Genomic DNA, 27,712 nt, shown 5'->3' on the forward strand with positions numbered 1-27,712 from the left:
AATTTTCCTATCGACTACAGTCCTGTTTTGAAGATTTTTTTTTTCATTTTAGTCTTCATTCAATCTCCTTTCCTTCACTTTCCCATCCCCCAATCAAACTTTTCCAAATTTCAATCACCTTCCGCCATTAAACTAAATTAACCTTTGGTTGCTTAAGTGCAGAACAGTGTGGAATTTGCTTTCCAAGCTTCACGGGATTTTTCTCCTCTGCTCGCCAATTTTTTTTGAAGCAGAAAAAAGGAAAAACAATTCGAAGCTCTTCACTGCTGAGCTACATAGACGGAGTGTACGTACAGATCTTTGCAGCGGAGCGACGGAGGCGGGAAGTTGATTAATCAGAGATGAATACTGACGTTATGCGGGCAAACGGGAAACAGGCGATATCAACGGACACGATCTGGCGGACTTTGACGAAATCAACTGGCAGATCTGTAGGCGTCGTATCCGTCCTGCTACTCGTCGGCGCGTTGATCTCCACGCACTTTCTCGACACTACGGTAGGTAATGTGGAATTCTTTATATTTTCCGACTTATACTGCATCGTTTAGCACGAAATTGATTCGATATTTACCTCTTTCGTTCATCGAGAATCTTAGAAAACTAGGTCGAAAACCGTGAATCGAAGAAGCGTCGCGAATTCCGTAATTAGAGTAGAAAAACAATTAAATTTCGTAAGGTTTTGCCTTAGGTGTCGGTCAATATTAAAAAACTTCATTCGCGAGAGATGGTCTCAATCAATTACTCCGGTCCGCGTGTCACGGTTCAGCTGGCCCGACACGTATTAATTATACCCGTTTGATTTCTTCTTGGTGTCCTGCTTTGATTTTGTTTACCATCCCATACCTAATTTTTCAAAATTGTTTGTTGGTTTTGGACATTTTCAAGTTGACAAATGTGGATCCCCCCAACCCTTGGGTTTTAAATGGTTTATGCCACATAAAAATATTTATGCTAAACTATGCATTTAGTACCTATGCTATCAATTTTAGTCAATTTTCGTACGCTTTCAGTTTTTTCAAAACCATACATAATATTTAATTTTTGTTTCATTTTAGTAACCATTCGTTAAATTTTAACTCATTTAACACATAAACTATCAGTTTTGATCTGTTTTAGTACATAAACTTTCAATATTTTTCAAAACTTAATGTTAAATTTTGAATGTAGGTATAATATGAAACAAAAATTAAATTTAGGTATGATTTTAAAAATTAGAAGTTTATATACTAAAACAAACTAAAATTAATAATTTAGATATTAAACGCTTGATTTATCCAAATATTTACTTCATTAACATCTATGACTGTTCTTTAGCTGATAAAAATCATCTGTTTCCTTTCTAAAATAGATTCTAACATGTATAAATAAATAAAAATATGCAGAAAATATAATTTGTACAATGTTAAATATTTACTTCATTTTGATATGTATTTTATTAAACGCTTTAATCCTCAACATTTCAATTTTAATTTAATTTTTTTAATATAAATCATTAGTTGACTGAATATCATTGTTACTTATTGACGTGATACTTTTATATATTTTAATTATTGACATGATATATATTATATTATTAAAAAAAATGACATAACATATGTCACTTAAACAGTGGCAGAACTTGATAGAGATTGGGGCCAACTTAAAACTTTAAAAACATTTAGAAATTAAAATTAAAATTTTCCAAAATTTTGAAGGGTTCAGTTATATTTTTTTCAAAATTATTAGGGTTTAACTAAAATTTTTGAAAATTTGAGAAACTTAATTAGATTTTTCTTAAATTTATGGGAGCGGATTTAATTGAGAATATTCAAAAACTTTAAAATTTAACCTAAATTTTTAAAAATTTTGGGGGTAACAATTTTTTTTGAAAATTTAAAGAGTTGAGACTATAATTTTTTAAATTTGGGGGTCATGGCTCCACTAGCCCTAGTTATGTTCTGCCGCACTTAAACAATACGTGTAAAAATATCATATCAGTAACAAGTGATGGTTGTCATTCATCTAATGTTTTTAATAAAAAAATCATTTTTGATATAATGTTTTTAACATTACGTCAATGTAATTACATAAAAATCAATGTAGAGATAATATAATTTATTTAATAATAAAAATGCACTAAGTAGCTAGGTTGTTTTTTTTCCCATTAGAACTACATCAAATAGAAGTCAGTATAAGTGTTATAATTCATTATAAATAAAAATTTAATAATATAATTTGATGAAATTGAAGATTTGAGATTTATGTTAAAACCTAAAGTGGATAACTTGTGTAGTAATTTATCTTTTCTGGTAATTGCTTTTGTGATCCCTCCTTACTATCTTTATTTATTTCTAATTTATTTCGTTTTTAATTTTAAAAAACCGGGCGCCGTCTGTTTTAGACTCTCGTCGGCGGCTTAGCTCAGATATCTCCGCTAAGCTCAAAAACAGGAGCTTCCAGCCGCAATAAGTCCGGACAGCAAATCGAAATCGCACTCAACTGCAGTGAATACGAGCTCACAGGAACCTGCCCCAAACACTACCCGACAACCGTCGAATATGAAGCTCCCAATGCAGACGCCACGTGTCCGGAGTACTTCCGTTGGATCCACGAGGATCTAAGGCCGTGGGCCTACACGGGGATCACACTGGACATGGTGGAGAGAGCTAGACCGACGGCTAATTTCAGATTAGTTATAGTGAACGGGACGGCGTACATGGAGAAATACCAGGACGCGTTTCAGACGAGGGATGTTTTTACGCTGTGGGGGATCCTACAGTTGTTAAGGAAGTACCCGGGGAAAATTCCCGATTTGGACCTCATGTTTGATTGCGTTGACTGGCCGGTCATCAGAGCCGTCGACTACGGTGGGCCCAATGCCACTACACCACCTCCTCTGTTCCGTTACTGCAAGGATGATGAAACTCTCGACATCGTTTTTCCAGACTGGTCCTTCTGGGGATGGTTAGAACAATTAGACCCTTTCCTTCTCACTTAACTTTTCCTCAGCTCCCTAAGTATGCGTTTTTGGATTTAATTTTAGGGTAAATTGCATATTTAGTACCTGAACATCAGTTTTAATCAGTTTTAATATCTAAACTTTTATTTTTTTCAAAATCATACCCTACATTTAATTTTCAATTCATTTTAGTACCCGTCATTCAAAACTTAATGCGTTTATTACTTCAACTATCATCAGTTTTGGTCCGTTTTAGTATCTAAATTTTCTTTCCCCCCAAATTTAACGTTAAATTTTGAACATGAGTAATAAAATGAAAAATTAAGGTTTTTAATGGCGGGTGTTAAAATGAAATAAAAATTAAATTTTAGGTAGAATTTTAAAAAATTAAAAATTTAAGTCTAAAATGGATTAAAACTGATAGTGTATATACTAAACATGTAATTTAACCTAAATTTTAGTATAAAAATGGCTGTCCCTTTTTCCCATATGTATGGGGTAAGGGGGAGGTAAGATAGTAGGCTACCCCCAACACCAGGTTGAGAGCAGCTTCCGTAAAAGACCTCCGAATTATGAAATGTCCTCCGTGGGACTCGATCCCACGACCTCAAGGTTAAGAACCTTGTGCTCTACTTTTAGTAAATGGACTAGGATTTTGAAAAACAAATAGTATAGGGGCCTTTTATAAAATTTAACATATATTATAGAGATATGATAACTTACATGGTGCATGGCACCTACTTTGTTTTTTCTTTTCTTTTATGTGATTGAATCAGGCCTGAGATTCGCTTAAAGTCGTGGGTGCCATTGTTAAATGACCTAATGGAAGGCAACCAAAGAGTTAAATGGGAGGAAAGGGAACCATACGCATACTGGAAAGGAAATCCCGAGGTTGCCGAAACCAGGCAAGACCTCCTAAAATGCAACGTTTCCGACACACATGACTGGGGTGCCCGTGTCTTTGCCCAGGTGACAACCAACCATCGTCTTTCCTTTTTAGGTTCTAATTCAGTTTCTTCAGATTTACTCTTCCAGAATCAAGCTAACAAGGGCATCTGCAGAACTGGACAGAAGAAAGAACACAAGGCTACAAGACATCGAACTTGGCCAGCCAATGTGCACACAGGTTAAATTATCAAGTCCCTTCGCTTTCTGGATAAATTATGAGTTTAGTACTTAAACTACCAGTTTTGGTCTGTTTTTGTACCTAAAGTTTTATTTTTTTTCAAAACCATATATAACATTTAGTTATTGTTTCATTTTAGTATCTCACTATTAAAAACTTACAAGAACTTTTAGAACTTGGCATTCTTTATCAGTAAATTACATCATGCATCACTCAACTATCTTCTCACTCATATTTTGGTCATTGAAGTTTAGTTTTTAAATTTAATTACTTAACTTTCAAATTACTCCTAATTTAATCACTCTACTTTCAATTTTTTTTATTTTAATTGTATATTAATAAAATAATAAAAATATCATGTCACAAAATATTATTAATAAAATAAATTAAAGTGATTAAAACATGAGTAATTTGAAAGTTAAGTAGTTAAATTAAAAAATTTTAAACTTTAATAACGAAAATATAACATTTAGTTATTGTTTCATTTTAGTATCTCACTATTAAAAACTTACAAGAACTTTTAGAACTTGGCATTCTTTATCAGTAAATTACATCATGCATCACTCAACTATCTTCTCACTCATATTTTGGTCATTGAAGTTTAGTTTTTTAATTTAATTACTTAACTTTCAAATTACTCCTAATTTAATCACTCTACTTTCAATTTTTTTTATTTTAATTGTATATTAATAACATAATAAAAATATCATGTCACAAAATATTATTAATAAAATAAATTAAAGTGATTAAAACATGAGTAATTTGAAAGTTAAGTAGTTAAATTAAAAAATTTTAAACTTTAATAACAAAAATAGGAGTGACAATTTAGTTAGTGATGAATGATATAATTTACCCATAAAAATATCATCCGTTAAATTTTCAAGGACATGATATCAAAATGAAACAAAAAGTAAATGTTATGGACGGTTTTGAAAAAATTGAAAGTTAAGGTGTTAAAACAGACTAAAACTGATAGTTTAGGTACTAAATGTCAAATTTACCCATTTTTAAATCAAGCTCTGTGTTCTGAGTGCACAATTGTTGTAGGTTTAAGATATACGTTGAAGGGTCTGCATGGTCCGTGAGTGAAAAGTACATCCTGGCTTGTGATTCTGTTACCTTGCTCGTAACACCCCGGTACTTCGATTTCTTCACCAGAGGTTTGAAACCATTGCATCATTATTGGCCCATTAAGCCGGATGATAAGTGCAGATCTATCAAGTTTGCAGTTGACTGGGGCAACTCCCATCTTGAAGAGGTACTAATCTTCTTTATATATTGGGTTAATTTCATGCAACATCTTTAAACTATAGTGTGAAATTTAAATAGGGTAAACTAGCATTTAGTACTTAAACTATCAATTTTGGCCTATTTTAATACTTAGACTTTCAGTTTTTTCAAAACTATGCCTAACGTTTTAGTTTTTTTTTTCATTTTAGTATCGTGCCGTTAAAAATTTAAAGCGTTTAGTACCTAAACTATCAGTTTTGGTCTGTTTTAGTACCTAAACTTTCAATATTTTTCAAAATTAAGGGGCACTAAAATGAAACAAAAACTAAACTTTAGGTATGATTTTGAAAAAATTAAAAGTTTAAGTATTAAACATATAATTTACCCTTTTAAATAATTATAGTATTAAAAATTAAAAGTTTAAGTATTAAACATTTTAGGTCTTTGTTAGTTTAAATATTAGTCAAATAAGGCCTTTTAATTTTTAGATTTTAATACTTAATAGATTTTTGCCCCTCCTAATGTTTGGTCATAGTTTTGTCTCTGCTAACAGTAAGCTTGGACATCAAACGTTGACTCAAATCTGATGTATATTACATTTAAAGCACATAGTTCAAATTTTGGACGTATTTGTTCATATGGCATGAATAGCTTGAATCTACACTTTTGACATGCAATAGTTAGGCGGATGTTAGATTGGTGGAAGAATCTGACTAATATGATATTTTGATGTCTTGAGGATTCAATTAGAACGTTTTAGAAGTTCAAAGACCAATTTAGAATCCATTCTTACTTTAGGTATGCTTGATAGAATTAACCCTTATATACATATGTATTGTTTTCCCCCTCATTCCATTTGTTTGCTCAGGCAAAGGCAATGGGAAAGGCAGCAAGTGAGTTTATAAAAGAGGATTTAAAGGTAGACAACGTGTATGACTACATGTTTCATCTCTTAAACGAGTACGGTAAGCTGATGCTATACAAGCCCACCGTACCCGAAAAAGCCGTCGAGTTATGTTCGGAATCGATGGCTTGTCCGGCCAACGGAGCAAAGAAGGATTTCATGATGGAATCACTTGTGAAGGGTCCCTCGGTTACGAGCCCCTGCACCATGCCTTCGCCGTACGATCCGGCATCACTACACGCTTTCCTTAGTGAGAAGGAGAATTCGATGAAGCGAGTAGACGAATGGGAGAAGAAATTTTACGAAAAGCAAAGGTAAGCAGACGAACAGATGAAAATGAGAAGATTATTTGGTATGTTATTTACGGCAACCTTAGGCAGAATGCATTGATGCATCAAAATCATTGAGTTATTCTTTTTCACGACCATTGGTTCTTATTTTATACTAATAGTAATAGGAAAAAAAACCCGATAAAAGACATGTGTCATCGGATTTATGATCGTAATTATATTATCAAGAATAAAATAATATATATTTACGGATATCTAAGAAACACATTCTTCGTATATGACGTGTTCTAATCTAATTTATTCAGTAATCTGAGCATGTCGATTTTGAACTATTTTGAATTTAAAACTGATATGAATAAAAATATATTATCGTAAAGTAAAGAGAACTGAGGAGCTACATTAAAGCTACACAATGAGTGGTAAGAAAAACAAAACACAAAACCACACACCAGAAGATGAATCCTTTCAGGCAAGAAAACACACACAAAATAAGGGATACTCGGAGACGGTGATGGCCATGGCCATGGCCGATCAAATGTTTTGGGGAGAAGAAGAAGAAGACTAGGCAAACAAAACGACAGCGTTTAAATTGCACGGCATTTAATGATGTCGAAGCTCATTTCACTAGGATCTGTTGCCTGCAACTCCACTTGAATGCCATCAAGTTCCCTCTTGAATCTGTCCTTGGAGCTTGCGTACACCATCTTGCTTCTCACCCTTGATGTATCGGGCGACCTGCAACTTACTTGAACAAAAATGAGACTCGAGGGTTATAGAACTCCATTCGTTTTTTAACCTATAATAAACTCTAGGCAGAAGATACGCAAAGCCTATGTACTTTTAGAAAGAAACCAATGTGGCTCTTCTACTAGTTTTTCTCTTAATGTAGTCTTCCAACTAAAAAAGAATCTAATTTTATGTTTTGACCAATGTTTTCCGTCATGGACCAACAATTAATGTAAGTCCTTCGTCATTATAATACTCTAAGTCAACAATAAGTTTATGCAAAATCCATGATTCTTTTTCTTCCCCTTCAATAACTGTTCATGCAATTGGAAACTAATTATTTTCATCTATACCAACATCCACAAACAATATTCCCTTCATAACAGATTTGAGGAAGCATCCACAGCAGCAGGAATTAATGAAATCATTGGTCAATGACGAAAAATATTGGTTAAAATATCACATTGTTTTCTTTTGAGTTAGAGGACCTCGTTAAAAGAAAAAAAATAGTACGAGAGCCACTAAGGATTCGTTTTAAAAAAAGTGCATGTGTACCCTTTTGCTTAAACACTAAGTGAGGTCTCCGAAACAAGCAAAACTTAGTGTTCCCAAGTTGCAACTAGTGTTGAATGAATGGCCTAGAGGTGTATAGATTAGGGTTACCATGCAATGAAGAAGATTTTGCTTTTCTGGCAGTTCTCATCGGTGGTGAAATCAAAATCAAAGACGGCGTATCGGCACTCGTCGGTAGGCAGGGATGCCGTGAACTCCTCGTAACTCGACGCCGGGTTCCCGACTTTATCGACCACCACTTGTTGCTCGTGAATCTTGAATATGATGTACCGGTAGTTCCTCTTCGCCTTTAGCTCCAAGAATTTCAGCTTGCATTCGTCGTCGACAGCCATTCCGGACGCCGCGTTCGCCTATATATGAAACCAAGAACAACAAAATACATATTAACCGAATATACGTACGTCGATGGGCACATATATCGAATATAAATCCGATAAGTATACGTCGGAAAAGAAACCTCACCATGTTGTTGTCCAAAGAGAAGGAGAGGCTTTGTGGGAGGATGGAAAGTGAGAAGAATGGAAGAAAGAAATGTAGTATTGGATACGATATGAGTAAGAATGAATGGTGAAGAGAAATTTGAGGGCGGAAACAAAGGCTACATTCATTCTTACTCATATCCCATTTCCTCTTGTTCCCTATTTTGGGAACCGGTCACCTCTACCAAAGTTTCCATGCCCCAATTTCTCTTGTTCCCTATTTTTATCAGGCTACAGGTTTTGGCATTAGCTTCTCATATTTTATTCGGAAAAATAAGATCGATTTTGATTTTAGAGTAAATTAGACCGTTTCTCTTTGAATTTTACTCGCTCTTATTTTACTCACTGTACTTTTTATTTTTCTATTTTGCTCACTAAACTTTACATATTGAATCATTTTGCTCACTATGCTATTAGCTCTCTAACGTGTGATGACATGACACAAGCATCAAAAAAGACGTCGTTTTGAAAAACTCAAATATACACCAAAATGATGTCATTCCGAATCCTCTTCTTTGCAACTAAGTTGACCGGTTGCGGCTGCAGCCACCATCATTCTGGCCACCATCTACAGTCATTGATGGTGGTCGTTCGGTCTCAAAATTCATGGGTCGATTCATCTCGACCCCCTAAGTCCAAATCTAGTGGTTGTTTCACTGAAAATGTCACAAAATCCGTGAATCTCGATTCAAATATTTCGTCTTCCTCACTTTTAATCTCCAACTTGTGGATTTTGGAGCAAGTTCCGACAAAATGGAGGTCGGATTCGGACCCAATGTGTCGAGGCGAAAAAACCCGTGAAATTTGGGACCAAACGACCACCATATACGACGGTCGACGGTGGCATCTAGCCACCTTCTGTTTGTATTTTATAGTTGGGTGAACAAAATAGGAGAGAGAGTAAAGTTCAATGAGGAACGGTGTAATTTACCCTTTATATTTTCAATAATTTTATATTAAAATAATAATAATAAATAACACATCATCACACCGTTAGAGAGTTAACGGTAGAGTGAGCAAAATGATTCAATATGTAAAGTTCAATGAGCAAAATAGAAAGAAAAAAAAGTACGGTGAGAAAATAAGAAAGAGAGTAAAGTTCAATGATGAACTGTATAATTTACCATTGATTTTATCTTGATTTAAGTCCATTTTATATAAATTATGTCCGGATTTATTCTAGTATACAGTCCAGATATATTTTGATTATTAGATGATTATTGACAAGATAATGACATTATAAACAAAAGTGAGATGGATTGTAATGTCTTACAAGGATAGACATGAACAATCTGTCAATTGAAAGAGGGGTAAAGTACAATTATTGAAATGTTACAATGACCAGTTTTTAATGGTTCAAGAAGCTTAATGACTATTTTATAAAATATTTGAAAATCCAGTGACCAAAAAGAAATATTTGAGCATAATTCAGTGACCTCCGAAGCACACTACTCTTGAAAGAATTCATTCAACTCTATGTTAAGCAATGAATTGAGGGGAAAAAGCAAAATTCCCAATGCTATTCCAAGCAGGACCAAACATAGAAATACAATAACCAGTGCTGGTGTAAGGGGAAAATCCAAATACTAAAACAGGGAGAAAATAGAAACATATTTGAGGGAACAAGAGAATTTTCATCCTACAAAATTTATTACTTCAGGCCCTTGTTGTTTTTCAGAATTTATCTTAGCATCAGAAGCATTGTTTGTTGACTGCTGTGTTACAAAGTCGTCCTCGAGTTCGTCTCCGCTGACAAATTTCGTCACTTGCATAACCCTACATCGTGTGATTGCGCATTCAGAAAGAGCAAAAGTACAAGTTTTTAGCAGGTCAACTAGATTGCTAGCAGATTGCTAGCATGTTATTTGCTTTCATCATAAAATAAGTTGACAGATTAAGCTACCAACACTGAATCTTTCATGCTATCCTCAAAGTCGAGGTTTTTTTTCCCGAAAGCAGTTGAGGTCAATATAAGCAGAGGTTTACATCTTAGAAGCATTATCACAACTGCTCCAGTCCCAAGTTTGTACATCTATCTTATCGTGTAACTGAAAATAAAAACTTCAGCTTAACGGAGAAGAGCATTGCTTGCAAGCTCAAAGGACCAAAATTCATCTCCTGATAAGATCGTGTCTTTATTTTGTCATTCAACTTCTTATCATTACTTAACAAGAATAACATGATCGAGAACCCAAATTCACCGAGAAACTTTTGAAAGATACTTGTTTCCTCTTCCCTATTCAACCTAAAATAACTAAAACAAGATTTTCATGGTTCTTATTAAAACCAGATATGACACGTACATCTTGTCCTCAAACAGCAATAACTTATCTTGGGGTACTGAGTACTTAGAGAAGTTCACTAATTGATACAACACTTGTAAAAGAACAGCGGGTTTCATTCGAGGTAAATTTAGGTTACAGTTACATGAATTATTCCAAACAAACAGCAGAACGTTTGGGATAAATCCCCAAGATTGGTAGTTAAAAATCTTACATGTGTCTTCTCCATTAGCTGCAGAAAATGCTCTTTTGCCTTTATCGGGACAATCTTTGGCCAAATGGGTTACACCGCCACATATTTTGCAACAACCGCCCTATAGGAGATCAAAAGATCAAGTGTCAAATTGGTGAAGAGAAAGAATGCTGAAATAAATCGAGACATTTATCAATCAAAATCCACATCATAAACATGATGTCTGCTCCCCCAAAACACATAAGACACTGCATTACATAAAAAAGCTACAAATATGATTTATTCAAACATACCTTCGGATAGATTCCATGAGTGTTTTTGGGGCAGTTTTTGCTCAAATGTCCAATTTCCTTACAGACAAAACATTGGGCAAACTTAGTCCCCCCTGCAACAAAAAAAGATTTTAATAATCGACATCCATAGCAATAAATGATGAACAGCTCAAACACAAACAAACCATAATTGTGACTTGTGAGCGTGAAAAAAGTATGTTTACGTAGAGCTTCTCCTCGATGAAATCCTCACAAACAAGCCTGTTCGAGAACAGAAATTCCGAAGGTCTAAATCATATCTTATGCTACAAGGTAAAAGCTACCACAACTAAGCTAGAATCAAATTCATTTTAAAGTAATTGTAATCACAATGGTAAAAGAAACCACTGTAAAGCATTCGAACATATAGCATCGATACGAGCAAATTACCATCTTGAAGAGGTTGAGGACATTTCGAAAGCGAATGTCCGGTTTCTCCACAGTTGTAACACGTCTTTTTATCCATTACATCAGGGCAGTTCTTCAGACAATGTCCACGTTGACGACAGTGCAAACATATCTTTAAACATCAAAAGTAAAAGGAAAAAAAAAAACTCATAAAAAACCACAATTAAACCAGGAAAAGAAAGGGGGATGAAAAGCCTGAAATCAAAAAGAAAATCTAACCATATGCTTCTCCCATTGAGCTTTTTGAGGGCAAAGCTTGGCAATATGATCATTGGCTTTGCATATATAGCAGCTTTCACCAGGCCTCATGCCAGGAACTCTAAGCGGGTGTTTTCTAATCCACTTTTTGTAGCCATTATTGGGGTCTTTGGGTCCTTCCTTTTTGCGCTTGAACTTGCTGCTTTGATTCTTCTTCTTCTTCTTCCTCTTGTCTGGGTCTTTCGCGGGGGTTGGCTCCGGGGTCGGAAACAGCTCGAGGTGCGCTTCTTATAGAGACAAAATATGTTCTAACTTGACGCAATAAAATTGTTGGCTTGTTGCTATTAAAATATATAGAGATTAAAGCTTACTTTTGTCTTTATAGTATTCAATTTATCATTTTCGTCTCTATAATAATTTTATATTAATTTAACCCTCAAAGTTATTTAATCGTGTCGATGTTTAAAATATTTATTATTATTTAGGATTTTAAATTAGGATTTATGGCTTATATTTGATGGATAAGGGTTAGGAGTTAAGGTTTTAAGTTAAGGTCTAAACTTTAGAGATTTTAGTTAAAGTTTAGAATTTAAGATTTAGGATGTTATAATTAAATAATTTTGAGGATTAAACTGACGAAAATACCATAAGAATGATGAAATTAATAAATTGAATATACTTTAGAGACAAGACAAGTACTTAATCCAATATTTATTATTATAAAACGAGAATCACACTAATTTTCTTTAAAATATAAAGACTTGGTGTATTTTTTTACTCAAAATATTTAATAATAAGAGAAGAATCCATGTCCGACTTGAAGGCAACTCGGACCCATTTCTACAGCCCAACCAAGAATGCCGAGTAGAACAGACGTGGCCTTCATAATTAAGACATTCATGTTGGGCTTTTTGGCCCAATATTATACATGGACGAGCTTAAAGGACATTTATGTGTGCAGTACGTAAATTTTAGGCTATGTGGCGGATCACATTCTACACTTGTCATTGAACGAGTTTGACGTTTATTGTCAAATGGTCGATAATATATTTTTTTGTTAAACAAAGGAAGAACACACTAAAGTTGAAGCTTTTAAGGGTTGAAAAATGCAGCAGCCTCCTCTTGGCAATAGAGACCGAATCACAGTAGGAGGATTCAAGAACCAAGTAAGTTCCAAATCCTGTTGTCGAGCAACCTTAGTCATAGCATCCGCCACCTTGTTCCTTTCACGATTAACATGTTGAAGATCAACTGTCCAATTTTGCTGTAACAGTGCCGAGATATGAGCTAGAATCGTGCGCTGAGCAGAGCTAATACCGTATTGCTTGATCATCCGAATAGTGTCCATACAATCACATTTCTTAATCACGTGTTTAAAATTGAGTTTCCAAGCATACGAGAGACCTAGCAGGATTCTCTAAAGTTCGGCTTTCACAACTGAACATATATTATTTTATAATCATTTTAGTTTAATAAAAAAATCTTAATGCTTTATTGAATTTATTAGAATTAGATAAAAGAATAGGTTTGTCTGCATGACGAATGGATATGATTTTAAAATTTATTTTTTAATTCACTCGTGATAAAATATTTTCACTATGTTACACCGGATAATAATCCGTAAAAGAAATTGGAATTTGAAAGTAATAACGTTAATATAAGTATATTTATAAAGTTTATAATTATGTTTTTCACACCCATTACAATAAGCAAACCTATCTAAGAAAGTAGCATCTTATTGGATTGAACACAACACGCTCATGGCTCACAGCATGCACGAACCAAATGACGATGGTCCGAGCACTTGAACCCGGCTTGCGAAACCACCCTAGCTAGTGCAACTTTCATTTATTTTATACTATGATTGAACACAATCATAGTTTTAGTACGGTGGAAATGCTGGGGCAACTCCCATGAACTTCACACCGCCGACGGGCCCCGGTGCGACCAAACCCGAGCTTTGGATCTCCGACATTCCTCTTCGCACGTTTCCCCGTTGTGCCTCGCATAGTTTCGGAAGGAAAACACCTGCCGAGAGAAGACGTCAAACATTTTTAAATCCGGACCATATGGACGTTTGATGCAATTAACACGGATATTATACCTTCCCCGGCGGCGAGGTTGAAGTAAAGGTCGACGATGTTGGGGCAGCCGTTGTAGCATTGAGAGGAGCAAAGCATTTCCGTGAAGCTAGACTCGAGGAGCGAATCCGACGATATGCCGAACGAATTCCGGTCGATGCCGCAGGCTTTAACGCATTGGTCGGTCTCGATCCAGTTCCTGATCTTGTCGGCTTCGATTTCGGACGTGCGGCAAGTGTATTCTTCTTCGCCGCTCCTCTTGACGTGCTTCTCCAGCACACAGCGCTTGCCCGTGGATGCCACGGCGTAGGCGCAGCTGTCTTGGTCAAGGTGTTCACATGTTATTTCCCCTACAAACAAAACAAAATTAGTCATAATAAACCATCAAATATAACGCAAAATTAACGTAATTAGGGAGCAAAAAAAATGATTCGAGAATTAACCTAGGGTGGCTTGCAAATTAAAGGCGAACAATGCAAGAACAAGGACAGCTACTGTCTTGGAAGCCATGGGATTGTAATGGACCGACAAAAAGCCTAGGATTTTGCTGTGTTTTTTTAGCAACTTTGTGCCTTGTTCAATGCAAGAGGAAGGGGTGTTTTTATAGTTGGTTTTGGCTTGGCAGTGTGGAAAAAATCAACAAACACGACAGTAATGGTGGTCATGTGGAGCCCTACGGTGACCGAGTAAGCTTTATAGGTTTTCTATGTCGTATGCAAGAAGAATTGATTTCTTTGATGGTGCCTACTCGTGCCTTTGAATACTTTTGCTTACAGGTGTCCAGAAATCCTGGATTTACATTCCATATAGTTAGAAGGAAAAAACTATTAGATATACTCGATTCACCTCGTTATCTGTGGTCTAAATCACTGAAATCAGTAAAAAAAATTATCTCATTTTTATGGTAAATCTTCATTTCTTTCCTACGTGTAAAGAAAAAATAGACACTTATTTGGGAGTTATTTTAAAATTAATGGATGTGATTCACTCGGATAATAGATGACGTGGTGACTTAAGACAATGAAATAATTTCTTGTTATGAGGATAATATTTTGTAGTGTAAAGTACATATTGAGTCATATATATTCTCGTTGTTCTATTTTAGTTATTTAAGTGTTTTTAAATTATATTTAATTTTATATTTTTGTTTCGTTTTGATCATTTTCTGTTAAGAAAAATAAATAGAACCACTGACGTGATAATACATTATTATGACACATCAACATCATCGTTATCTTTTTAACGTCAAGTGATCCGAACGGAATCAAAACGTAATATTAGACGTGATTTTATTAAAGAATAGGTGGATAATTATATACGTAATTTGCCCCATTTTTAATAATAATATGTGTTTAAATAATTTATTTATTAATTTATATTTATTATTGTAATGTCTCGTTACTAGAACAACATTTTTTATTTTATTTTCTTATTTATAACATATTGATTCTGGTAAGTAGTTTCATATCACTTAAGTAAGATTAAATTTAAAATTTTACGTATGTAGAAAAATTTTACTAAGAGACTTATCTATCAAAATCAAATGTGCGATGAAGATCATTCTAAATTAATCGGGATGAAACCCTAAAAACCCTAAAAATATAGAGGAAAAAGAGTTTATATATGCTGAGTTTCAGGAAGAGGAGTGTTAGGCAAGGCTTACGTTTGAAAGACAAATGTGCCGAATTTATTAACGGGAATTTAGTTAGTACGATTTTCCAAGCCATAACGAGAATTGCCTACCATATGGGGGAAAAAATGGGCTTCAACTCAATTCCCGCGCACTGATGACGGCAAGAGTTTTTAAAGGTACAAGGCGTATGGGAGCACAAAAAATTCTTAAAATTTAGGTGTAAGACGTAAGTGTGCGTTTTTCATACGTAAGCCGTACATTTTATGCTAAAATGTTTATAAATCAATTCTAAACAATATCTATCCCATTATTTTTTTATAACGTAGGACCTCCCAAGGCTAAGTTGAAGAACCCGACCCTACAAGACAACCTCCGGAGATGCTCAAAGAACCCCACACTCTGTCCCCCGTTTTTTTTCAAGATTATCAGCTAGTGCGATTCGAACCTAGGACATGAGACCAATTTATAACCCTAAGAGCCCTTGCTTTGTCAACTGGGCTACGCCTGTGGTGGTATCTACCCCATTATTCACAGTTCACTAGTGAAACACCCAAACTCTTTCCCACACTTATTTCTTCACCATCGCCTATATGCACCTAGATTCATGCATTATGTAGCTTAATTTGTTTATTAATGTATGAATCCTCGAGTCATGATTTAATGAAATATATTAATCCTAGATTCATGCAAAACTACTCTTTTGTGCAGCTTATATGACCTATATTAATGCCTTAACTCGAGTCATTTTATGCAGTTTTACACCAATCAACCTACTCTTTTTGTCTGCTAATATACACTTAGATTCATGCATTATAGAACCCAGAATAATGTCTTAAATCCATCCATTAATGTGGCTCGTGTATTCACACTTCACTGTTGGATTCCTGCATCATACAACCTAGGTTAATGCCTTGATTCCAGCCATTAAGGTGGCTCGTGCGTTCACGCTTCACTGCTGGATTCATGCGTCGTACAACAAAGAAATGTGTGTAATTTCCTCGCATGAATCAACGCCTTAACTTCTGCTATTAACGCGACTCACGTATTCACATAATTTCTACTCAATAGATCTATTTGTTTATACTGTTTCAGCTCTTTTTCTTCTCCTTCCACTGTATTGTCTCATTTAACTTTGTTTCTTTGGCTTTCTTTAATGTATAAAGTTTTAATGATTTTCGGTTGTTAGTACTTTTATCACAGCTTATCCCTAAGGCAGAAATAGCGCGTGTTTATTGCACTCGCCTAAAACTCATAAGCACGCGCCTGACGACACTTTCTGTAAAATGCCTTGCTCTGATCATGGCGGGTGTTCCCTTCATGGCTCTTTGTACCTCGCGCCTAAGCGCGCTTAGGGTGCAATTTTGAAAACCCAATTCTCAAATAATAACTTTTATAGTAAATATTAATTATAATAACAAAAAAACATTATATTTATTCTAAAATACATATTAAAAAAATATCACGAATTTCAAATATAAATCAAATAAAAAACAAAATATGTTCTAACTTGACCCAATAAAATTGTTGGCTTGTTGATATTAAAATATCTAGTGATTAAGGCTTACTTTTGTCTCTATAGTTGACTCAATTTATCATTTTCGTCTTTATAATAATTTTACATCAATTTAACCCTCAAAGTTATTTAATAGTGTCGATGTTTAAAATATTTATTATTGTTTAGAATTTTAAATTAGGATTTATGGCTTATGTTTGCTGGATAAGGGTTAGGGTTTTAAGTTAAGGTCTATAATTTAGAGATTTTAGTTAGAGTTTAGAGTTTAAGGTTTCGGATTATATAATCAAAATAATTTTGAGGATTAAACTGATGAAAATACCATAGGAATGAAATTAATAAATTGAATATACTTTAGAGACAAGACGAGCATTTAATCCAATATTTATTATTATAATACGAGAATCACTTTAATTTTTTTAAAAATATAAAGACTTGGTGTACTTTTTTTACTTAAAATATTTAATAATAAGAGATGAATCCGTGTCGACTTGAATGCAACTCGGACCCATTTCTACAGCCCAACCAAGAATGCCGAATATAACAGACGTGGCCTTCATAATTAAGACATTCATGTTGGGCTTTTTTGGCCCAATAAAGATAACGAGTTTTTTATTTAAACCATTAGGATATCTAGGTTTATATTTTGAGATCTACGATATTTTTTACAGTGTTTATTGAACTCGTCACATCAAGGTAACGAATTCCAATAAAATATAACTTTTTTATTAAAATCTTTCACTTCGAGATAAAAAGTTAGAATAAAAATATTTTTTATTGAAACTCATCACTTCGACGTCATCTCAAAATAAATTTTTAGTTACCCTATTAAGCTAAATAAAAAACTCATATACCATACTTTTAAAAGCCCCCCCCCAAACTCCTTTCCCGCAAATTTTATCTCGTATCTTCTTATAGAGATACCATTTACAATTACTTTTAATTCAAATATCTAATTTTTATTTTATTGAATAATTTATAATAATCGATTTAAAAACAAATAATATAAATTTTGTAAAATCTATTGTATTTTCGAGACGATACCATCATTATAAATTACATGTCTCGAGAATCAAATGAAAAAATTATTTTCTCTGAGCGTAAATATCATTAGACCGCAAATATTATACATGTGCGAGTATAAAGGACATTAATGTGTGCAGTACGTAAATTTTAGACCCTGTGACGGATCACATTTTACACTTGTCATTAAATGAGTTTGACGTTTATTATTTTATAATCACTTTAGTTTAATAAAAAAACTTAATGCTTTATTGAATTTATTAGAATTAGATAAAAGAATAGGTTTGTGTGCATGATGACTGGATATGATTTTCAAATTTATTTTTTAATTCACTCATGATAAAATATTTTCACTATGTTACACCGGATAATAATCCGTAAAAGAAATTGGAAATTTGAAAGTAATAACGTAAATATAAGTATATTTATAAAGTTTATAATTATGTTTTTGTCACACCCATTACAATAAGCAAACCTATCTAAGAAAGTAGCATCTTATTGGATTGAACACAACACGCTCATGGTTCACAGCATGCACGAACCAAATGACGATGGTCCGAGCACTTGAACCCGGCTTGCGAAACCACCCTAGCTAGTGCAACTTTCATTTATTTTATACTATGATTGAACACAATCATAGTTTTAGTACGGCGGAAATGCTGGGGCAACTCCCATGAACTTCACACCGCCGACGGGACCCGGTGCGACCAAACCCGAGCTTTGGATCTCCGACATTCCTCTTCGCACGTTTCCCCGTTGTGCCTCGCATAGTTTCGGAAGGAAAACACCTGCCGAGAGAAGACGTCAAACATTTTAAATCCGGACCATAGGGACGTTTGATGCAATTAACACGGATATTATACCTTCCCCGGCGGCGAGGTTGAAGTAAAGGTCGACGATGTTGGGGCAGCCGTTGTAGCATTGAGAGGAGCAAAGCATTTCCGTGAAGCTAGACTCGAGGAGCGAATCCGACGATATGCCGAACGAATTCCGGTCGATGCCGCAGGCTTTAACGCACTGGTCGGTCTCGATCCAGTTCCTGATCTTGTCGGCTTCGATTTCGGACGTGCGGCAAGTGTATTCTTCTTCGCCGCTCCTCTTGACGTGCTTCTCCAACACACAGCGCTTGCCCGTGGATGCCACGGCGTAGGCGCAGCTGTCTTGGTCAAGGTGTTCACATGTTATTTCCCCTGCAAACAAAACAAAATTAGTTATAATAAAACCATCAAATATAACGCAAAATTATCGTAATTAGGGAGCAAAAAAAATGATTCGAGAATTAACCTAGGGTGGCTTGCAAATTAAAGGCGAACAATGCAAGAACAAGGACAGCTACTGTCTTGGAAGCCATGGGATTGTAATGGACCGACAAAAAGCCTAGGATTTTGCTTTGTTTTTTTAGCTACTTTGTGCCTTGTTCGATGCAAGAGGAAGGGGTGGTTTTATAGTTGGTTTTGGCTTGGCAGTGTGGAAAAATTCAACAAACACGACAGTAATGGTGGTCATGTGGAGCCCTACGGTGACCGAGTAAGATTGATAGGTTTTCGTATTCAAGAAGAATTGATTTCTTTGATGGTGCCTACTCGTGCCTTTTGAATACTTTTGTTTACAGGTGTCCAGAAATCCTGGATTTACATTCCATATAGTTAGAAGGAATAAACTATTAGATATACTCGGTTCACCTCGTTATCTGTGGTCCAAATCACCGAAATTAGGAATATTTTTTCATCTCATTTTTATGGTAAATCTTCAATTCTTTCTTACGTGTAAATAAAAAATAGACACTTATTTGGGAGTTTTTTTTTAAATTAATGGATGTGATTCATTGGGATAATGGATGGCGTGGTGAGCCAGGACTATAAAATAATTTCTCGTTAAGAAGATAATATTTTGTAGTGTAAAGTACATATTAGTCATATATCTATCCTCATGGTTCTATTTTAATTATTTAATTAATTATAAATTATATTTAATGTTATATATTTTTGTCATCACTTTCGGTTAAGAAAATAAACAGAACCACTGACGTGGCAATACCTTATGATATCGTATCAACATCATCGTTATTTTTTTAACGGCAAGTGATCCGAACAAAATCAAAACGTAATATTAGACATGATTTTTAAAAAAAAATAATTGGGTGACTAAAATGAAACCACGAGAATAGGTGAATGATTATATACATAATTTGCCCCATTTTTAATAATAATATTTGTTTAAATAATTTATTAATTAATTTAGATTTATTATTGTAATGTCTCATTACTAGAACAATATTTTTTATTTAATTTTCTTATTTATAACATATTGATTCAAATATCTAACTTTAGCTATACGTTCTGCTTCACGAATTAAATCAATTAATAATTTAATAGAGTAATAATATCTAATACTTTTTTTTAATAATTTTAAATTTAATTTTAATTTTAAAAATACTAATATTAGGGTGAATAGTTATATACCATCAATGTATATATTAAAATTTAAACAGTGAAGATATATAATTGTATATTTTATTAATAATATGTTTTTGAAAAATATTATTAAAGAAAATGGGACAAGAAATGGAGAGGGGATATTGTAGTATATCTGGTCGATGGGTCGACTGAGTCAACTCTTGCCGTGATAAGTGCGCGGGAATTGAGTTGAAGCCGATTTTTTCCCCATATGGTAGGCAATTCTCGTTATGGTTTGGAAAATCGTACATACTAAATCCCCGTTAATAAATTCGGCATATTTGTCTTTCAAAGGTCAAGCCTTGCCTAACACTCCTCTTGCTAAAACTCAGTATATAAAACTTTTTTCTCCAGATTTTTAGGGTTTCGTCCCGATTAATTCAAAATGATCATCGTCGTATATTTGATTTTGATGGATGAGTCTCTTAGTAAAATTTTTATACATATATAAAAATTCAATATTAAGACATGCTTAAGTGATATGAAATTACGTACCACTTAAACTAACTCAGTTAATATGGATGTTCATTTTTCGACTTTAACCTAATTAACCGACCGAACTGAATTAGTTCGGTTAATTAAGTCGGCCACCGTATTAGTTCGGTCGAAAAACGGTTAATATTTTTTCAATATTCAATTAATAATTAATTCGATTTAAAATCGATTAATTAACCTAAATAATCAAATTTATTAAATATTATATATATTAAATACATATTTTAATTTCAAACCCATTAAGAATTAAAATCCAGTTATTTTTTAACCACACTATACTCATTAAATTATAAATACTTCTATTGTATTCAAAATAATCTAATTAAAAAATAATTATTTTTTTAATTATTCGTTAACCAACCTTTATTCAGTTCGATTGATTTTTTTTTTAAAAAAAATTAATTCAATTAACGGTTAAAAAATCAGTTAATTCGGTTATTAAAAATTCAATTCAGTCGAGGACTGAATTAATCGTTTAAGCACTCCCATCGATGGATTAAAACTCAGCATATTATACTCTGAACGATTTGAATTAAATTCTATTGTTGGTCGGTCGTCACATGGATTTGGCGGTAGCTGGTGGTTGAGTAAAGAGTTTCGTTTGATTCCAGAAAATCAATCTAATTTATTTTTTTATTTTTCCAAGAAAAATAAAAACATTAATATATATATATTATTGAAATTTTGAAATTTTGAAATATTAAACCTCTAACCCTGATTTAAAGTATATTTAATTAAATATTTTTAAAATTTTCAAATAGATTATTTTTATTTTTATTCTTAAATTGATATTAACTATATTTAACATATATTTGAAATTAAATTAAAATTTAAATTTTAAAAGGAAGAAAATATTGAATTAAAACTCTCTTGAGCCCAGCCTTGTTTGGACTTTTGCACTTCCCATGATTGGGGAGTAAATAGTGGGCTTTAGATCCGAATTTTCAGCTGTTTTTTGACAAACAAAATAAATTAAACAAAAGACAGGTCCTAAACTTTTTGAACCATGTTATCATGATTTTCAAAGTTTAAACTGCTTTCATTGACTTACTAATTGAATTCTACCATTTTTCACTTTTTGTATTGTTGTTTGGGTCTCCTTCATTGACTTACTAATTCAGATTCGAATTCTACGTAAGTTTATTACGATAATAATTCTTTTAAGATTTATAGATCATATTTGATTCTGTAATAGACTCAATTTATTGTTTTTGTATCTATCAGATTTTCTAATCAATTTAGTCATCAAAGTTGTTTAATTACATCTTTCTATACCTTATCCTAACTTAAAACCCTAAATTATAAAGCTTGGATAAGGATTTAGGGTATAAGATTTATAATTTAGGGGTTGAAGTTAGGGATAGAATATATAATGATGCAATTGAGCAACTTCGAGGGTTAAATTGATATGAAAAAACGATATGAGCAAAAATAATAAATTTGGACCTTTACATGGGCAAAATCACCCTTTGACCTTCTTTTAATATGTAATATTTTCAATTTGATTTGCTTCGTTAACCTATCGACAACGCACACACATTAAGTCATTTAAAAATAATAACATTTTCTTTTAACAATAAAAGCATTCAACGGATTCGACACATATTTATTTATTAATGAAATATTAAACTCATCAAGTATTATATTAAAAACAATTATAAAAAATTATTTTTGGGCTTGAGGGTATTTTTTTCCCTGTAATAAATCAAATCTATTATTTTTGTCCCTATAATATTTTCGCATTAATTTAGCCTTCGTAGTTATTCAATTACATCAATGTTTAAAATATTTACTATTGTTTATGGTTTTAAGTTAGTGTTTAGGGATTAGAGTTTAAGGGTTATAGGTTAGTGTTTAGGATATAAGATGCAATTAAATAACTTCGAGATCTAAATTGATGTAAAATTACCATAGATATGAAAACAATAAAATAGGATGATTATTCCGGTTAAGTTGAATCGAATTCGAAATTTCTTAAAAATGTGTTGTACATTCGAGTAAATTTTTTTGAGTTATTTGAATTGACGCATCTTTTTTTATAATTTAAAGTTTACTTCAAATTTTTTCGAGTTGAGTCAAGTTTGTAAAATTCGAGTCAAGTAGAATCGCATTTTTGACTTTATGTTTAAATTTATATGTACATATTTATAATATTATAATATTATTTTATTTCAGTTTAAATGTTTTGTTATAACCATATACAACTAGGGGTGAGTGAAAATGATCATCCAATTCAGTTGGTAGAGCATAAGGTTCTTAATCTTGAGGTCATGGGATAAAGTCTCATGGAGGGCATTTCATAATTTGGAGGTCTCATATGGAAGCTGCTCTCAACCTAGTGTTGGGGGCAGCCTTCCCCCTTACCTCATTACATATGGAAACAAGTAGGGGTGTTTAAAATTCGGTTTTAACCGAATTAACCGACCGAACCAAACTAATTCGGTTAATTCGGTCGGCCACCGAATTAGTTCGGTCGGGGAACGGTTAAGGTTTTTTTGGATATTCGGTTAACGGTTAATTCGATTCGAAATCAGTTAATTAACCGAATTAGCCCAATTAACCGAAATAAAATTTTAAAATTTAAATATATTATACATAACATATGGGCTCAGCCCAAACCATTTAAAATTCAATTAATAATTTAAGATCCAATAACTTTTAAACCTAAATCAATATTAATTAATTAAAAAATTTATATAAAATTTTTATTTTATAATTATATATTATTTAAATTAATTGTAAACTATTTTTTTGAATTAAAAAATATTAAATATATTATATATAACATATGAGCTTAGCCCAAACCATTTAAAACCCAATTAATAATTTAAGATTCAATAACTTTTAAACCTAAATCAATATTAATTAATTAAAAAATTTATAAAATTTTTATTTTATAATTATATATTATTTAAATTAATTATAAACTGTTTTTTTGAATTATAAAATATTTAATTTTTATATAAATTAAAAAATTTAAAAAAAAATTGGTTAATTCGAAAATTAATCGAATTAACCGAAATTTATTCGGTTCGGTTAATATTTTCGAAAAAAAGTTCGGTTAATTCGAAAATGGTAGTTCGGTCGGTTCGGCCACCGAATTAACCGAATGAACACCCCTAGGAACAAGGGACAACCATTTTTTTTAATTAGGGGTGAGCATTTGATAGAGTCGAGTAAAAAAAATTCGAGTTGGCGAATCCTATTTTATATCTCGGAGTTGACTTGAAATTTTTTCGATTCGAGTCAAATTTTCGAGTTGAGTCAAATTTTCGAGTTTGTGTTTAAATTTAATTATAAATATTTATAATATTATGATATTATTTGATTTCAATTTAAATAATTTTTATGACCATATACAATACATATATATAATAATCTATTCATGTGTGACTTTTGATAAAAAAAATACAATGCATATATATTTATTTCATATGTGATATATATATATATATATGTCATACAAAATAGAGGGATTCGACTCAAACTTAAAAATTCATCCACTAGTTGCTAAAAGTTTTGAGTTATTTGAGTTGTATTTTACAACTCGATTTGAATTTAAAAAATTTTCGAGTTGAGTTGAGTTTATGAAATTACAACTCAAAGTAATTTCAAGTCGAGTCGAAAAAATCAGATTTCGACTCAAGTCGAGTTTTTCTCACCCCTATATACAATATATATATATATATATATATATATATATATATATATATATATATATATTTCTTCATATTTATTTTCATATGTGATATACATATATCATAAAGATAGTGACTCGACTAAAACTTGAAAAATCAATCTACTAATTTCTAAAAATTCCGAATTACTATTCGAGATAGTAGAGTTGTATTTTATTACTCGATTTTAAGTAAAATAATTTTTTTAATAAAGTCAAATCGAGTTTATAATTTGTTTTATCATTCCACTAGTAATTTTATCTAGATCGATCTTACGAATGATTTTTAAGGGTGAAATGAAAATCAATCAACACCCATAAGCCATAGGAATTTAATAATAGACTTGACAGTGTAAGCAGGTTTCTAGCCTGCAACTGTGAGCCTAATTTGTAGTCCAGAGGCCTTAAGGATCAGGCAGTTTGCTGTCCATTAAGGCCCGTAAGTAATATAAAAATGAAAGTTTAAGGTGGTGTTTGTTTTTGAAGAGGTAAAAGGTTTACAGTCTGCGAATCACATCTGCAGCAGAAGAGGTGAACCAAAAGTCTGCACTCTGCAAGAAGAAGATTGTTTGTTTTTTAACGTCTGCAGACTGCTAAAATAAACTGAAATATAAAATAAACTAATTTTTTAAACTTAAAAGAGTTTTGCAATACTGAAATTTAAATAATTTTAGTTTTATAAAACTGAAATTTAAATAATTCATACAACTACAATAATAAATTTTTTAAAATAAATCAATTCATATTTAAAATAAATCAATCTATATTTTAAAATAAATCGATCTATATTTTAAAATAAATCAATCCATATTTTAAAATAAAATTTTCCATATTTTAAAATAAATCAATCTATATTTTAAAATAAATCAATCCATATTTTAAAATAAATCAATCCATATTTTAAAATAAATCAATTTACATTTTAAAATAAATCAATTCATATTTTAAAATAAATCAATCCATATTTTAAAATAAATCAATCCATATTTTAAAATAACTTTTTTCATATTTTAAAAGAAATCAATCCATATTTTAAAATAAATCAATCTATATTTTAAAATAAATTTTAAAATATATTTAAATGATTTTAATTTTTCCGCATACCTTTGAAAATCTTTGAAGACATAAAACCATGTCTGCACAAAAAAAAACTCGCGCAGTCGTTTGAAGAGCTTTTGTCTTCTAAAAAACAAACGGTATGCGAAGCCTAATGTATGCGTGTGGTCTGTGCGGCGCAGACATAAGAGATTTGAAGAGATTGCACAATGAAAACAAACTAAGCCTAATTATTGAATTTATTAAAAATAATAGTTTAGATATTAAATTAATAGTTCCCAAAAATAAAATTTAATAGACTTTAATTTTAAATTTTAATTTACAGAGATTAATGTGACTGCTTAAATTTTAAATCACTTGTGCCTAAGGGTCGTGCTTCCCCTGTTGGTAAAATTGGCCTAATAGGTCAAGCGGATAAAATAATTGGTCTATTAGATCATTTTCAAAATTAATTTGTGATTTAAGATATTTACTATAATGTTTTTTTTAATAATGACAACTGAATTTTATTAACAAAATTAGAGGAATCAAAATTACAATGCATCTAAAGAGAAATTTGGGGATAATAATCACCAAAAATTCATACATAAAATAAAAATATTAAACCCAAAGATACGAAGAGGTTGAAACCTTCCAAACATCAAAACAATCAAGTAACATTCAGAAAACTCATTGTCTCTATTGAACGAGTCGCTTTACGATATGATAAAGGAGTGGTGATCGAACCAAACAATTTGACAGGTTGCTTCGCCACACAGTTCTGATTATATCGGCAAATGATCATTTACAAAAGAAGAGATCTGACAACAAATGACCACCAACAAGCTAATCAGAAAACAAATACCGTGAGGAACTTTGTGGAAGCACCAAAACGATCGCAAAAGTATGTGAAAAACTTACTGAAAACCATAAGGAACGTGCCATAAGAGCAGAGAAAAAGTGTACCACATTAACATAGAAAAGTGTCACAAGGATAGCTATTCTTATTTAAAAGTGAAAAAACTAAAAAAAATAACAAAGATATAATATGAAAAAAGAAAAGAAAAATAATAATCACCGACGGTTGACAACTAATATTAAGATTAATATCGCCGTTGACTAAACAAAAAACAAAAAAAGAGAAGAAGACGACACATGAATATTGAGAGAGAAAATTAAGTTTCTTCGATAGATATGCTATATTGGTTTTTACTATAATGAGTTAAATTCTCATATAGTGAAATATTTTTTAGAGAAAATAACCTCAGTGACCAAAAATCCCATATAATATACGATTTTAACCAACTTTTTCCGGATTTGCCAAAATGACAAACAAAATCGCAATGCGATCGCTAATTCGCAACGCGATCTCCATTATCGCAAATTCGCGTTGCATTTTCGCAATGCGATAGTTGAAAATCGCGTTGCGATGGTCTACAGTATCGTTGCGATTTTCCCAATTCGCAATGCGAATAAGTAAATCGCAACGCGAATTGGGAAAATCGCAATGCGAATAAGTAAATCGCAACGCGAATTGGGAAAATCGCAATGCGATACTGACTATCGCAATGCGATAATAAAAAATCGCAACGAGATACTTACTTTCGCAACGCGATACTGACTTTCGCAACGCGATAATACATAATCGCAATGCGATTTTCAAAGCGACATTAGTATCCTGGCCAAGTATTTTATTTTTAAATTCCAAACATGAATATTAATATATTGGAACACTGAACTGTCCACAGTATATCCCGTAATCGCAACTCATAACCTAAAACCTAAAATCACAACTCAGTCCCATCTCCATCTCTCACTCTCTCACCCATCTCCGACGAAATCCGTCCCCATCTCCGGCGAAATCCGTCTATCTCCATCTCTCAGAGCCACCCTCACAATCAGAAATGGAAAATCAACCAAATCAACCAACGAGGGTTAGTTTTTTTAATTATTTTCTTTTTGAAATTTTGCATTATTATTAGGTTTTTCATATTGAAATTGATGATAAGTTTACTGGTAATTTCAATAATAGATTAACCATTTCACTTAGATTGCTTATTAAATCAACCAAGAATCGCAACGCGAAATGCAAATCGCAACGCGATTTTAGTTTCGCGTTGCGATAGTCATTTTCGTGTTGCG

General features: G+C 32.5%; 5 protein-coding genes across 6 annotated transcripts; 1 reads left to right on the forward strand and 4 right to left on the reverse strand.

The window, feature by feature from the left end:
* The first annotated feature begins 253 nt into the window (after window positions 1–253).
* LOC120186715 (O-glucosyltransferase rumi homolog) lies at window positions 254–6,625 on the forward strand. Of its 2 annotated transcripts, XM_039190595.1 has the most exons (7): window positions 254–497; window positions 2,381–2,943; window positions 3,715–3,907; window positions 4,000–4,064; window positions 5,112–5,322; window positions 6,163–6,490; window positions 6,570–6,625. In XM_039190595.1, the coding sequence occupies exons 1-7, from the start codon at window positions 342–344 to the stop codon at window positions 6,572–6,574; spliced, it is 1,521 nt and encodes a 506-aa protein (XP_039046526.1). In that variant the 5' UTR covers window positions 254–341; the 3' UTR covers window positions 6,575–6,625. The 2 variants fall into 2 exon arrangements, with proteins under 2 accessions (XP_039046526.1, XP_039046525.1); XM_039190594.1 differs by lacking the exon at window positions 6,570–6,625 and having other exon boundaries at window positions 6,163–6,516.
* Window positions 6,626–7,001: 376 nt separating this feature from the next.
* LOC120186652 (actin-depolymerizing factor 7-like) lies at window positions 7,002–8,131 on the reverse strand. The gene is made up of 2 exons (XM_039190530.1): window positions 7,878–8,131; window positions 7,002–7,223 (listed from the first exon to the last, which is right to left on the reverse strand). Exons 1-2 carry the CDS (start codon window positions 8,117–8,119, stop codon window positions 7,073–7,075), a joined length of 393 nt encoding a protein of 130 aa, XP_039046461.1. The 5' UTR covers window positions 8,120–8,131; the 3' UTR covers window positions 7,002–7,072.
* A 1,583-nt stretch (window positions 8,132–9,714) lies between these two features.
* On the reverse strand, window positions 9,715–13,006 carry LOC120186741. The gene is made up of 7 exons (XM_039190611.1): window positions 12,775–13,006; window positions 11,680–11,945; window positions 11,443–11,572; window positions 11,035–11,126; window positions 10,570–10,862; window positions 9,922–10,042; window positions 9,715–9,852 (listed from the first exon to the last, which is right to left on the reverse strand). The coding sequence occupies exons 1-7, from the start codon at window positions 13,004–13,006 to the stop codon at window positions 9,715–9,717; spliced, it is 1,272 nt and encodes a 423-aa protein (XP_039046542.1).
* A 529-nt stretch (window positions 13,007–13,535) lies between these two features.
* Window positions 13,536–14,296, reverse strand: LOC120186651. Its single transcript, XM_039190529.1, has 3 exons — window positions 14,183–14,296; window positions 13,763–14,089; window positions 13,536–13,686 (listed from the first exon to the last, which is right to left on the reverse strand). The coding sequence occupies exons 1-3, from the start codon at window positions 14,247–14,249 to the stop codon at window positions 13,541–13,543; spliced, it is 540 nt and encodes a 179-aa protein (XP_039046460.1). The 5' UTR covers window positions 14,250–14,296; the 3' UTR covers window positions 13,536–13,540.
* Window positions 14,297–18,359: 4,063 nt separating this feature from the next.
* Window positions 18,360–19,323, reverse strand: LOC120186633. The gene is made up of 3 exons (XM_039190512.1): window positions 19,193–19,323; window positions 18,772–19,098; window positions 18,360–18,696 (listed from the first exon to the last, which is right to left on the reverse strand). Exons 1-3 carry the CDS (start codon window positions 19,257–19,259, stop codon window positions 18,551–18,553), a joined length of 540 nt encoding a protein of 179 aa, XP_039046443.1. The 5' UTR covers window positions 19,260–19,323; the 3' UTR covers window positions 18,360–18,550.
* Window positions 19,324–27,712: the final 8,389 nt, after the last annotated feature.

This window comes from Hibiscus syriacus, unplaced genomic scaffold, assembly GCF_006381635.1.
Source record: "Hibiscus syriacus cultivar Baekdansim isolate YM2019G1 unplaced genomic scaffold, ASM638163v2 tig00113719_pilon, whole genome shotgun sequence".
Lineage (NCBI taxonomy): Eukaryota > Viridiplantae > Streptophyta > Magnoliopsida > Malvales > Malvaceae > Hibiscus > Hibiscus syriacus.

Excerpts from the sequence above, each read along its gene's own strand:
- LOC120186715 (XM_039190594.1), top strand. The coding sequence starts at position 342 with ATGAATACTGACGTTATGCGGGCAAACGGGAAACAGGCGATATCAACG. Across the intron at positions 2,944-3,714 it reads GACTGGTCCTTCTGGGGATG|GCCTGAGATTCGCTTAAAGT; the intron begins GTTAGAACAATT and ends TGATTGAATCAG. Across the intron at positions 4,065-5,111 it reads GCCAGCCAATGTGCACACAG|GTTTAAGATATACGTTGAAG; the intron begins GTTAAATTATCA and ends CAATTGTTGTAG.
- LOC120186651 (XM_039190529.1), bottom strand. The coding sequence starts at position 14,249 with ATGGCTTCCAAGACAGTAGCTGTCCTTGTTCTTGCATTGTTCGCCTTT. Across the intron at positions 14,090-14,182 it reads TAATTTGCAAGCCACCCTAG|GGGAAATAACATGTGAACAC; the intron begins GTTAATTCTCGA and ends TTTTGTTTGTAG. Across the intron at positions 13,687-13,762 it reads CAACCTCGCCGCCGGGGAAG|GTGTTTTCCTTCCGAAACTA; the intron begins GTATAATATCCG and ends TTCTCTCGGCAG.
- LOC120186652 (XM_039190530.1), bottom strand. The coding sequence starts at position 8,119 with ATGGCTGTCGACGACGAATGCAAGCTGAAATTCTTGGAGCTAAAGGCG. Across the intron at positions 7,224-7,877 it reads AAAATCTTCTTCATTGCATG|GTCGCCCGATACATCAAGGG; the intron begins GTAACCCTAATC and ends AGTAAGTTGCAG.
- LOC120186741 (XM_039190611.1), bottom strand. The coding sequence starts at position 13,006 with ATGGACACTATTCGGATGATCAAGCAATACGGTATTAGCTCTGCTCAG. Across the intron at positions 11,946-12,774 it reads GTCTCTATTGCCAAGAGGAG|AAGCGCACCTCGAGCTGTTT; the intron begins GCTGCTGCATTT and ends TGTCTCTATAAG. Across the intron at positions 10,043-10,569 it reads TTGCTGTTTGAGGACAAGAT|GGTTATGCAAGTGACGAAAT; the intron begins GTACGTGTCATA and ends CACACGATGTAG.
- LOC120186633 (XM_039190512.1), bottom strand. The coding sequence starts at position 19,259 with ATGGCTTCCAAGACAGTAGCTGTCCTTGTTCTTGCATTGTTCGCCTTT. Across the intron at positions 19,099-19,192 it reads TAATTTGCAAGCCACCCTAG|GGGAAATAACATGTGAACAC; the intron begins GTTAATTCTCGA and ends TTTTGTTTGCAG. Across the intron at positions 18,697-18,771 it reads CAACCTCGCCGCCGGGGAAG|GTGTTTTCCTTCCGAAACTA; the intron begins GTATAATATCCG and ends TTCTCTCGGCAG.